This window comes from Salmo salar, chromosome 12, assembly GCF_965601325.2.
Source record: "Salmo salar chromosome 12, fSalSal1, whole genome shotgun sequence".
NCBI classification, from domain to species: domain Eukaryota; kingdom Metazoa; phylum Chordata; class Actinopteri; order Salmoniformes; family Salmonidae; genus Salmo; species Salmo salar.
Window position 1 is genome coordinate 56,053,748 of NC_138302.1, and position 11,538 is coordinate 56,065,285.

General features: G+C 48.1%; 1 protein-coding gene across 1 annotated transcript in view; it reads left to right on the top strand.

Moving 5' to 3' along the window:
* Nucleotides 1-10,423, top strand: part of LOC106565294 (dihydropyridine-sensitive L-type skeletal muscle calcium channel subunit alpha-1) — a 38,303-nt gene extending 27,880 nt beyond the window's left edge. Inside the window, exons 27-42 of the mRNA XM_045692011.2 lie at nucleotides 3,567-3,650; nucleotides 4,792-4,839; nucleotides 5,128-5,280; nucleotides 5,402-5,467; nucleotides 5,576-5,667; nucleotides 5,993-6,152; nucleotides 6,284-6,411; nucleotides 6,577-6,673; nucleotides 6,775-6,877; nucleotides 6,985-7,086; nucleotides 7,201-7,331; nucleotides 7,494-7,619; nucleotides 7,750-7,827; nucleotides 7,997-8,142; nucleotides 8,268-8,460; nucleotides 8,623-10,423. Of these exons, the coding sequence (XP_045547967.2) occupies nucleotides 3,567-3,650; nucleotides 4,792-4,839; nucleotides 5,128-5,280; nucleotides 5,402-5,467; nucleotides 5,576-5,667; nucleotides 5,993-6,152; nucleotides 6,284-6,411; nucleotides 6,577-6,673; nucleotides 6,775-6,877; nucleotides 6,985-7,086; nucleotides 7,201-7,331; nucleotides 7,494-7,619; nucleotides 7,750-7,827; nucleotides 7,997-8,142; nucleotides 8,268-8,460; nucleotides 8,623-8,850 (1,935 nt within the window). The 3' untranslated portion in view covers nucleotides 8,851-10,423. The remainder of the gene's footprint in view (nucleotides 1-3,566; nucleotides 3,651-4,791; nucleotides 4,840-5,127; nucleotides 5,281-5,401; nucleotides 5,468-5,575; nucleotides 5,668-5,992; nucleotides 6,153-6,283; nucleotides 6,412-6,576; nucleotides 6,674-6,774; nucleotides 6,878-6,984; nucleotides 7,087-7,200; nucleotides 7,332-7,493; nucleotides 7,620-7,749; nucleotides 7,828-7,996; nucleotides 8,143-8,267; nucleotides 8,461-8,622) is intronic.
* Nucleotides 10,424-11,538: the final 1,115 nt, after the last annotated feature.

The following is an 11,538-nucleotide window of genomic DNA, read 5'->3' on the forward strand; positions in this document are numbered from 1 at the left end:
AGGTAGCTACTTCATACTTCTTACATTTACATTTTACATTTAAGTCATTTAGCAGACGCTCTTATCCAGAGCGACTTACAAATTGGTGCATTCACCTTATAATATCCAGTGGAACAACCACTTTACAATAGTGCACCTAAATCTTTTAAGGGGGGGGGGGTTAGAAGGATTACTTTATCCTATCCCAGGTATTCCTTGAAGAGGTGGGGTTTCAGGTGTCTCCGGAAGGTGGTGATTGACTCCGCTGTCCTGGCGTCGTGAGGGAGCTTGTTCCACCATTGGGGTGCCAGAGCAGCGAACAGTTTTGACTGGGCTGAGCGGGAACTGTGCTTCCTCAGAGGTAGGGAGGCGAGCAGGCCAGAGGTGGATGAACGGAGTGCCCTTGTTTGGGTGTAGGGCCTGATCAGAGCCTGAAGGTACGGAGGTGCCGTTCCCCTCACAGCTCCGTAGGCAAGCACCATGGTCTTGTAGCGGATGCGAGCTTCGACTGGAAGCCAGTGGAGAGAGCGGAGGAGCGGGGTGACGTGAGAGAACTTGGGAAGGTTGAACACCAGACGGGCTGCGGCGTTCTGGATGAGTTGTAGGGGTTTAATGGCACAGGCAGGGAGCCCAGCCAACAGCGAGTTGCAATAATCCAGACGGGAGATGACAAGTGCCTGGATTAGGACCTGCGCCGCTTCCTGTGTGAGGCAGGGTCGTACTCTGCGAATGTTGTAGAGCATGAACCTACAGGATCGGGTCACCGCCTTGATGTTGGTGGAGAACGACAGGGTGTTGTCCAGGGTCACGCCAAAGCTCTTAGCACTCTGGGAGGAGGACACAAGGGAGTTGTCAACCGTGATGGCGAGATCATGGAACGGGCAGTCCTTCCCCGGGAGGAAGAGCAGCTCCGTCTTGCCGAGGTTCAGCTTGAGGTGGTGATCCGTCATCCACACTGATATGTCTGCCAGACATGCAGAGATGCGATTCGCCACCTGGTTGTCAGAAGGGGGAAAGGAGAAGATTAATTGTGTGTCATCTGCATAGCAATGATATGAGAGACCATGTGAGGATATGACAGAGCCAAGTGACTTGGTGTATAGCGAGAATAGGAGAGGGCCTAGAACAGAGCCCTGGGGGACACCAGTGGGGAGAGCACATGGTGCGGAGACAGATTCTCGCCACGCCACCTGGTAGGAGCGACCTGTCATGTAGGACGCAATCCAAGCGTGGGCGGCGCCGGAGATGCCCAGCTCGGAGAGGGTGGAGAGGAGGATCTGATGGTTCACGGTATCAAAGGCAGCAGATAGTTCTAGAAGGATGACAGCAGAGGAGAGAGAGTTAGCTTTAGCAGTGCGGAGAGCCTCCGTGACACAGAGAAGAGCAGTCTCAGTTGAATGCCCAGTCTTGAAACCTGACTGATTAGGATCAAGATGGTCATTCTGAGAGAGATAGCAAGAGAGCTGGCCAAGGACGGCGCGTTCAAGAGTTTTGGAGAGAAAGGAAAGAAGGGATACTGGTCTGTAGTTGTTGACATCGGAGGGATCGAGTGTAGGTTTTTTCAGAAGGGGTGCAACTCTCGCTCTCTTGAAGACGGAAGGGACGTAGCCAGCGGTCAAGGATGAGTTGATGAGCGAGGTGAGGTAAGGGAGAAGGTCTCCGGAAATGGTCTGGAGAAGAGAGGAGGGGATAGGGTCAAGTGGGCAGGTTGTTGGGCGGCCGGCCGTCACAAGACGCGAGATTTCATCTGGAGAGAGAGGGGAGAAAGAGGTCAAAGCACAGGGTAGGGCAGTGTGAGCAGGACCAGCAGTGTCGTTTGACTTAGCAAACGAGGATCAGATGTCGTCAACCTTCTTTTCAAAATGGTTGACGAAGTCATCCGCAGAGAGGGAGGAGGGGGGGGGGGAGGGGGAGGAGGATTCAGGAGGGAGGAGAAGGTAGCAAAGAGCTTCCTAGGGTTAGAGGCAGATGCTTGGAGTTTAGAGTGGTAGAAAGTGGCTTTAGCAGCAGAGACAGAAGAGGAAAATGTAGAGAGGAGGGAGTGAAAGGATGCCAGGTCCGCAGGGAGGCGAGTTTTCCTCCATTTCCGCTCGGCTGCCCGGAGCCCTGTTCTGTGAGCTCGCAGTGAGTCGTCGAGCCACGGAGCAGGAGGGGAGGACCGAGCCGGCCTGGAGGATAGGGGACAGAGGAAATCAAAGGATGCAGAGAGGGAGGAGAGGAGGGTTGAGGAGGCAGAATCAGGAGATAGGTTGGAGAAGGTTTGAGCAGAGGGAAGAGATGATAGGATGGAAGAGGAGAGAGTAGCGGGAGAGAGAGAGCGAAGGTTGGGACGGCGCAATACCATCCGAGTAGGGGCAGAGTGAGAAGTGTTGGATGAGAGCGAGAGTGAAAAGGATACAAGGTAGTGGTCGGAGACTTGGAGGGGAGTTGCAATGAGATTAGTGGAAGAACAGCATCTAGTAAAGATGAGGTCAAGCGTATTGCCTGCCTTGTGAGTAGGGGGGGAAGGTGAGAGGGTGAGGTCGAAAGAGGAGAGGAGTGGAAAGAAGGAGGCAGAGAGGAATGAGTCGAAGGTAGACGTGGGGAGGTTAAAGTCACCCAGAACTGTGAGAGGTGAGCCATCCTCAGGAAAGGAACTTATCAAGGCGTCAAGCTCATTGATGAACTCTCCAAGGGAACCTGGAGGGCGATAAATGATAAGGATGTTAAGCTTGAAAGGGCTGGTAACTGTGACAGCATGGAATTCAAATGAGGAGATAGACAGATGGGTCAGGGGAGAAAGAGAGAATGTCCACTTGGGAGAGATGAGGATTCCAGTGCCACCACCCCGCTGGCTCGATGCTCTAGGGGTATGCGAGAACACGTAGTCAGACGAGGAGAGAGCAGTAGGAGTAGCAGTGTTATCTGTGGTAATCCATGTTTCCGTCAGCGCCAGGAAGTCTAGGGACTGGAGGGTAGCATAGGCTGAGATGAACTCAGCCTTGTTGGCCGCAGACCGGCAGTTCCAGAGGCTGCCGGAGACCTGGAACTCCACGTGGGTCGTGCGCGCTGGGACCACCAGGTTAGAGTGGCAGCGGCCACGCGGTGTGGAGCGTTTGTATGGCCTGTGCAGAGGAGAGAGAACAGGGATAGACAGACACATAGTAGACAAGCTACAGAAGAGGCTACGCTAATGCAAAGGAGATTGGAATGACAAGTGGACTACACGTGTCGAATGTTCAGGAAGTTAAGCTTACGTTGCAAAAATCTTATTGACTAAAATGATACAGTACTGCTGGCTGGTGGAGTAGGCTAGCTAGCAGTGGCTGCGTTGTTGACTTTGAACGTGTAGCTGGCTAGGTAACCTCGGTAGTTTCAGTACTACACCTTGTCATGATACAAAGCAACTTCTTCATGGTGTGCTACCCTCTTCTTAAACTCATGGCCATCAAGGTTCAGAGCTGGACTGTCTGTAGATTAAGATATATTTTATACACACACACACACACACACACACACACACACACACACACACACACACACACACACACACACACACACACACACACACACACACACTTGTGATGAATGTCTTTTCTTCCCCCTAGGGTTACTTTGGAGACCCATGGAACGTCTTTGACTTTGTCATCGTCATCGGCAGCGTTGTTGACGTCATCCTGAGTGAAGTCGATGTGAGTATTGCCATTGCGTAACGTTAATCTGAAATATGTAAATATTGCTCATGTTATGTGCTGTAATACTCACAATCCCCACTGTTCCTAAAAGGTTTAGGTTTACTAAACAGTTCAGGTGGACCCACTGTGCATTTTTGTCTTCACATTTTGAATTCTTTCAGTTATTATTTATAAGAAGGCTGAGGAAAATCTACAGATATTTCACAATAAAAGCGCTGTCCTGTCATCTGACTTTCTGGACTGTGTTTACACCCCTGTCTGACACCCCACCTACTTAGAGAAACTCAGGCCAGGCTCCCCTGTCAGAACTCGGCCCCGATAATAGCACTGAGGATGCGGTCAGTATTCGCCAAGGGGTGACCCTCGCACTCCCACCCACCTCTGCCCCGGCTGCACCCGCAACCCCCCTGAACACACCGTCCTCCTGAAGCCCTGCAGCACCTGACTGGAGCTTGCCTCACCCACCTGCCACGCCTTGAACTCCACACCACACCCTGTCTGCTTGGTTACTTTATGCCCCTAACATAATAACTGTTTGGCCATTTCCCTCATTGCTTTTACGGTTTGAGACTGAGAGGGCTGATTCCAAATCAGTTGTTAAGGGCAGAAAGCAACCACTGTCACCTCGTTTCCCCTCCCGCCACCATGTGTCCAGCGAACTGTCAATCATTCCTATGAGTAAGTAAGAGATTGACATCCTTCTGTGGTTTTTACTGTGATTCCTGTACAAGGGACTGAGTCAACAGGTTTGGAGTCAGGCTCTAGATTTAAAGCAGCATTTCACATGTTTCGCTTCTGAAAAGTAAAATGTAATTTTAGAAAACAAAATGTTAACTCAAGTTGCTGTTACAGTAAACCTTCAGAAGACCCCGTCAACCATTTTCACATCTTCACCCCTCAGCCGTCATCCAGTCGTATATTACAACATTGTCCTTTTTTTTGTGCTCAAATGCATTCTCTCCCTCTCTCTCCCCCCTTACTGCAGTCTTTCGCCCTCCATTTTCTCCTCCACCTTTGCTCCACGCATACCTCCAAAGCTGGCCCTGTCCCCTTCGCCACTTCCTGTTCCACCACCTGTGTCTGATGTCACTTCATGTCTGACTTCACTTCCTGTGTCTCCCGTCTCTCCCCCTCACAGGCAGCCCTGGCCTCCTCTGGAGGACTATACTGTCTCCACGGCTGCGCTGTAATTATTCGCCCGTAGACACTGCAAGAGCATTGCATGAAATCGCATTAAAACATTGCATGAAACTCTGCATTAGCATTGTTTATTCATTGTACAAGGCATTGCATTGCAAATTGTTAGATACTACTAAACTGTTGGAGCTAGGAACACAAGCATTTCGCTACACCCGCAAATAACATCTGCTAAATATGTGCATGTGACCAATAACACTTGATTTGATTTTCAGTCTCAGTAAAAGCCAGGATAAGAAGCATTTTCAGCAACTGTTTATTTCTTTTGTGCCTTCAGGAGGTGAACCCAATGCAAGCGATAGCAGACTCTGAAAATGCCCGTGTGTCAATCACCTTCTTCCGACTGTTCCGTGTGATGCGTCTGGTGAAACTGCTGAACCGTTCTGAAGGGATCCGGAACCTTCTGTGGACCTTCATCAAGTCCTTACAGGTCAGAGTTCACTCCGTTTCTTTGCCTTTCGATTCATGAAAAATGTTGCCTTTCACAAGTCTCAGGAATTGATTGGACAGTGTGCACCAGTCTGACTATGTAATTGGTTGTTGTGCTGCAGGCCCTGCCCTACGTCGCCCTGCTCATCCTCATGCTGTTCTTCATCTATGCTGTGGTTGGGATGCAGGTATTGGACACACGCACGCACACGTGCACACACACACACACACACACACGCACACACACACATGTACAGCACTCTCTGATGAGCTGTGTGTGTGTGTGTCTCCTGCAGATATTTGGGAAGATAGCGCTAATAGACGGGACGTACATCAACAGGAACAACAACTTCCAGACATTCCCCCATGCTGTGCTGCTGCTCTTCAGGTGGGTGATCTGATCCATCAGTCCACTAACTCTGTTTCCATTTTCTTCCATTGCCTTGGCAGTCACTTTACACAGCAGACTGGTATAGCAAGAGTACCTTACACTCAATGATGACAACACAAGGGCTGAAAACAAGTTGTACTCTCTCTCTATCCCCTACCCCCCTCTCTCCCTCTTCATACCTCTCTCTCCCTCTCTCTCCCCCTCCACCCTCTCTCCCACTTCCTCCCTCTCTCTATCCCTCTCTCTCTCACTCCCCCTTCCTCCCTTCCCCTCTCTCCTGCTTCCTCCCTCTCTCTATCTCTCTCTCTCTCTCTCCCTCCAGGTGTGCGACAGGTGAGGCGTGGCAGGAAGTAATGTTGGCGTGTCTGTATGGGAAGAGGTGTGACCCTAAGTCAGACTACCTGCCTGGGGAGGAGATGACCTGTGGAGCCAGCTTCGCCATCATCTACTTCATGAGCTTTTACATGCTCTGTGCCTTCCTGGTGAATGACACACACACACACACACACACACACACACACACACACACACACACACACACACACACACACACACACACACACACACACACACACACACACACACACACACATGATGCTGTTGCCCTCCACAGATCATCAACCTGTTTGTGGCGGTCATCATGGACAACTTTGACTACCTTACACGTGATTGGTCCATCCTGGGTCCTCATCACCTGGACGAGTTCAAGAAGATCTGGGCAGAGTACGACCCAGAGGCCACGTAAGTGTGTGTGTGTGTGTGTGTTTGTTACCCCTTAATTTACTATATATGGACTGTAAAAACGGGGCCTACAGGTTTATCTTATGATGCGTCTTCTTATCCTAATTTCAGTGTACTGCAGTTAGATTATTTACAGTAGCTGTTGTTTCCCCTCCTGTCCTGCAGGGGGCGTATTAAGCACCTGGACGTGGTGACTCTACTGCGTAGGATCCAGCCTCCTCTGGGTTTTGGAAAGTTCTGCCCCCATAGAGTAGCCTGCAAGGTGAGAGATACAATAAATGAACAGATTCCCTCCTGTATGTGTTCATTTAACATATCTATTAACACCTTTTTTAATTATATCTTTATTGATTCTGCCTGCAGAGACTGGTGTCCATGAACATGCCACTCAACAGTGACGGAACGGTCACCTTTAACGCTACGCTGTTCGCACTGGTCAGGACCGCACTGAAGATCAAGACTGAAGGTGTGTATGTGTGTCAGTCAATTACAGAGTACTGTAGTCAGTGACTGGTCCAATTGAAAGTGTTGTATTAATATCCCCTGCCTCACTGTTGCTATCTCATTGGTCAGGCAACTTTGAGAAGGCCAATGAGGAGCTGAGGGCCATCATCAAGAAGATCTGGAAACGGACCAGTATGAAGCTGCTGGACCAGGTCATCCCACCAATCGGAGGTGAGTTCAAACATCCCATCGTGATCCTCAACTTCATGGTCCAACAACAAGTCGTCCATTCTAATTTGCTGCCATGTTTTTATGGGTGTGTGTGGGTGTGTGTGTGTGTGTCAGATGATGAGGTGACCGTGGGGAAGTTCTACGCCACCTTCCTGATCCAGGACTACTTCAGGAAGTTGAAGAAGAGACAGGAGGAGTATTATGGCTTCCGACCCACCAAGAAGAACGCCAAGAACGAGATACAGGTGAGACCTTAGCCACGTCAAAATTGGATAATTGCTCACCTTCTAGTTATCTTAATGACGTGTAATATCAATGTCACCTAGACTTTTTATGAATTATCTAACAAGTCATAATTGGTATGTCCTCACCATATCCCTCTCTCTCTCTCTATCTCTCTCTTCCAGGCGGGTCTGAGGAGCATTGAGGAGGAGGCGGCTCCAGAGCTGCAGCGAGCCATCTCCGGAGACCTGATGAACGAGGAGGAGATGGACAGAGCCATGGAGGACGCAGCGGAGGAGGGTATCTTCAGGGTAAGAGGAGAGAGGGAGTGGGGAGAAAGGGAGGGCGGTGGAAAGAGAGAAGGGAGGACAAGTTGAGGGTGAGAAGAAAGAGAATAAAACTCCCCTCTATTGTGAAATGTTGTTCCTTTCATCCTCCCAGCGGGCGGGCGGTCTGTTTGGGAACCACGTTGATTCCTTCACCATGGAGGAAGGAACCCGTAACCCTAACGCTACACAGGTCATCATTTCATCATTTCAACCATTTCAGTATTAACACTTACAGTATGTAACCTTCTTCGGACTCAAAGTGCTTTACATGGTGTGGACCCTGAGTTTTTCCAGATCATGTCGACAGGAAAAACTCCTGTCCCGATGGAGGTAACTCACCTGTCTGTGTCTCCATGCAGGTGACCAGCCAGCGGCCCCTGCAGATGAGCAGATCAGACGACGGGGAGGCTACCAGTTCACCTGCCTACCATGCAAATGAGGACTTCTTCCCCTCAACGCCTAACAAAACCAACAACAACAATGTCAACAACAATGCCGGGGAGAGGTGAGTGTGGGTGTGTGAGTGGTCATTTTTTGTGTGTTTTGTGTGTTTGTTTTCCTTAGCTGAGAGGTCACACTACACAGTAATAAAGCAGGTGGATAACAAGCTGATTGTTTGTTCTTCTGTAGCTTTTCTTATGGAATATATGACCGGGTTCAGGTCTATACCATCTCAAACAGCAGAAGTCCCCCAGACAGAGACTGGCAGCTGCAGACAGTAGCTGGACCCAGCCAGGACCCTGAGACCCACAGAGAGCCCCTCAGCCCCCAGCAGGCCCAGGCCCAGGCCCCAGACAGCGCCTTCGATACACTTATACAGGAGGTGAGTGGAGAGACCAGGCACTGCATTTCGTACATACTGAATTCATATTGTATTAATGACATTGACATGGAACACTCGTCAAAACTCATTTTCAATCAGACACTTAAGAGTCATTCTCTCTCGCTCTCCTCTCTCTCTTCTCATGTCTTTCACCTCTGTTAGGTCTTGATAAACGGGGGGTTGGAGAGCTTGGCCAGGGACCCTCGTTTTGTGTCGGTGACGAAACGGGAAATGACTGAAGCGTTGAACTTTGACCCTGTGGACATGGAAAGTTCCGCCACCGAGCTTATGAATGGTCGCAGAGGGTGCGTTGCCACCCCTCCAATCAAGCCCCCTCGCAGATCACAGAGAAAGGCCAACCAATCAACAACACCCAGAGATGTTGTGTAGAGATGTTGTGTAGGCCAATAGGCCTGTCTAGATTCTACAAATAGGACAGTCCTTACTGCAGGGTTTCCCAACAGGTGGCCCGTGGGACAAATTTGGCCCATAGGTGGTTTTATTTGACCCCCCAAGTTTTTTTTGGCAAAAAAATCAAATAATAATAAATAAATAAATATATGATATTTTTGAATTTCCATTGTTGGATAGAAAAGATTGAAAAACACCAGGAAATCAGCTCCATGTCATTTTAATTTTGGAAATCTGTTCCCAAGTATTCTCACGCATAATAGAGAGACACGTGATCGTATTCAAATGTAAGCAAGGTTTGAAATTATTATGCTTTAGTCAAATATGATATCTGTTTGGGCTTCTTGCAGTCAAATTGCAGTCTACAAATGATTTGTAATTATGTTCTGTACCCCCGACCATCACTCAAGAAAAAATTGGCATGAGGCTGAATCAAGCTGCCTTATTGGGTGCCTTCATAGCGAGTGATATCATCTGATTGGTTAAGCAGGCTTTATGAATCCAATGTTGTGGTGATATTCTGACTTTGGATGATTTCTCTCTTGGTTGATTTAAAGACTTTCCCCGGGAGAGAGCAGACTTACGATATGTGAACATATCTTTACTGTGTTATGTTCACAGAACAGACTACTGTTCGGCCTTACGTAGAGTTCAGGTGAACATCCTGTCGTCCCGATTAAACATGTTCTCGAGTCTCAATTTAAGGAAGTTTGCTTGTATCAAATGTCGGCCCTGTTTGAAAACTAGTGTCTTTCCCTCCATCCTTGAAGTAATCACTAATGCACCTGTAGTTGGGTAGATACTGAATACGGTTGTGTCAGTGATTAGCTCAAAGAGGAAGGGAAGGTTGTGTTTTCTAAGTATTCTTGCAGGGTCAGGACGTTACTTTTCAGGGGGAATTCTTTGAATTCTGTCATGATGACAAGGCAAGACTGGGTCAGGATGTCTCTGGGCTGGATCATGTATACGGTGTCCATATTAGGACCATCTCAGGATGTAAGCTGTATTGACAAAGCTAACGCGCATGTTCAAGATACACACATTCTGTACAGATCTCCACATATCAACATGTATTCACAATGCCTAGACTTTTTTTTGCTGTAAATCCTATATCTCAAACATGTACATCATCTCCAGCACGGAGAGGATGACCATGTAGTGTAACATGGGCGAAAAGCCTTGTGGTGTAGGGTAGTCACTAGCTGGCCATGCTACTGTAGAATGGACTAAAGTGCAGATAAGAGGATGTGGTTAAAGATGAGGTTAGGATGAAGAGTAAGGTTAGGGTCAACGGTTGGGATCGCATTTGTGGTTAGAGAGCAGTGTGTATGAGATATTGACAACTTATGGTGTAGTATATCAAGGGTTTAAAGTCCTCTCTGTAGATGGCATTTTGTCTGTTCTTCTATTTTCTTTCTGAGGTAGGACGATTTGGTTGAAACCTACAGCCTTTATTATGAAAATTAAATGTTAGATTATTTATAAAGAAAATGAATTGTTGTACCTGTAACCACTCCCCCCTCCCCAACTAAATAAATACGAATTAAAACAATTTGGTACAAAAAAATTATATTCATTGTTGTTTAAGTATTTAAAGTGACTATCTGCAGTTCAAACAATAACAGAGCAGCAACCTCACCACTGTTTTGGTAAACGGCTGAGGGATGGGGCTGGAGAAATGTAACCACTCTCAAATTCATTGTCACGACTTCCGCCGAAGTCGGATCCTCTCCTTGTTTGGGCGGCGTTCAGCGTTCGACGTCACCGGCTTTCTAGCCATTGTCGCTCCATTTTTCATTTATCCATTTGTTTTGTCTTGTTCCCTGCACACCTGGTTTTCATTCCCCAATCACACTACATGTATTTATTCCTCTGTTCCCCCTCATGTCTTTGGGTGAGATTGGTTCGTGTCATGTTATGTTTGACGCGCTATTCCGGTGTGCGTTTATTCCGGTGTGCGTTTATTCCGGTGTGCGTTTATTCCGGTGTGCGTTTATTCCGTGTTTTAGTTCACGAGGTATGTTTATTTGTTTGTACATAATTATTGTGACTGTTTGCGCGTTTTGCACTTTGGCATATTGGCTGGAGGTTTCGACGCAGTGGCGTCCGTCTGTTGGTTTCTCCTGCCTAAATAAAGTGTGCGCCTGTTCACAATTCTCTGCTCTCCTGCACCTGACTCCGCTCCCAGTACGCACACCACTGACATTCATAGACAGAACTATGGATGAGAGGGAATACCTAGTAAATTGCGCAACTGAATGCATTCAACCGAAATGTGTCTTCGGCATTTAACCCAACCCCTCTGAATCAGAGAGGTGCGGGGGCTGCCTCAATTAACATTGTTGGGGGTTAAATGCCTTGCTCAAGGGCATAATTGCCCTTAATTTTTTCACCTTGCTCGCTTTGGGATTCGAAACAGCAACTTTTCGTTTACTGGCCCAACGCTCTTAACCGCTAGGCTACCCGCCGAACTAACCATCAAATCAAATTAAATCAAATGTATTTATAAAGCCCTTCTTACATCAGCTGATATCTCAAAGTGCTGTACAGAAACCCAGCCTAAAACCCCAAACAGCAAGCAATGCAGGTATAGAAGCATGGTGGCTAGGAAAAACTCCCTAGAAAGGCCAGAACCTAGGAAGAAACCTAGAGAGGAACCAGGTTATG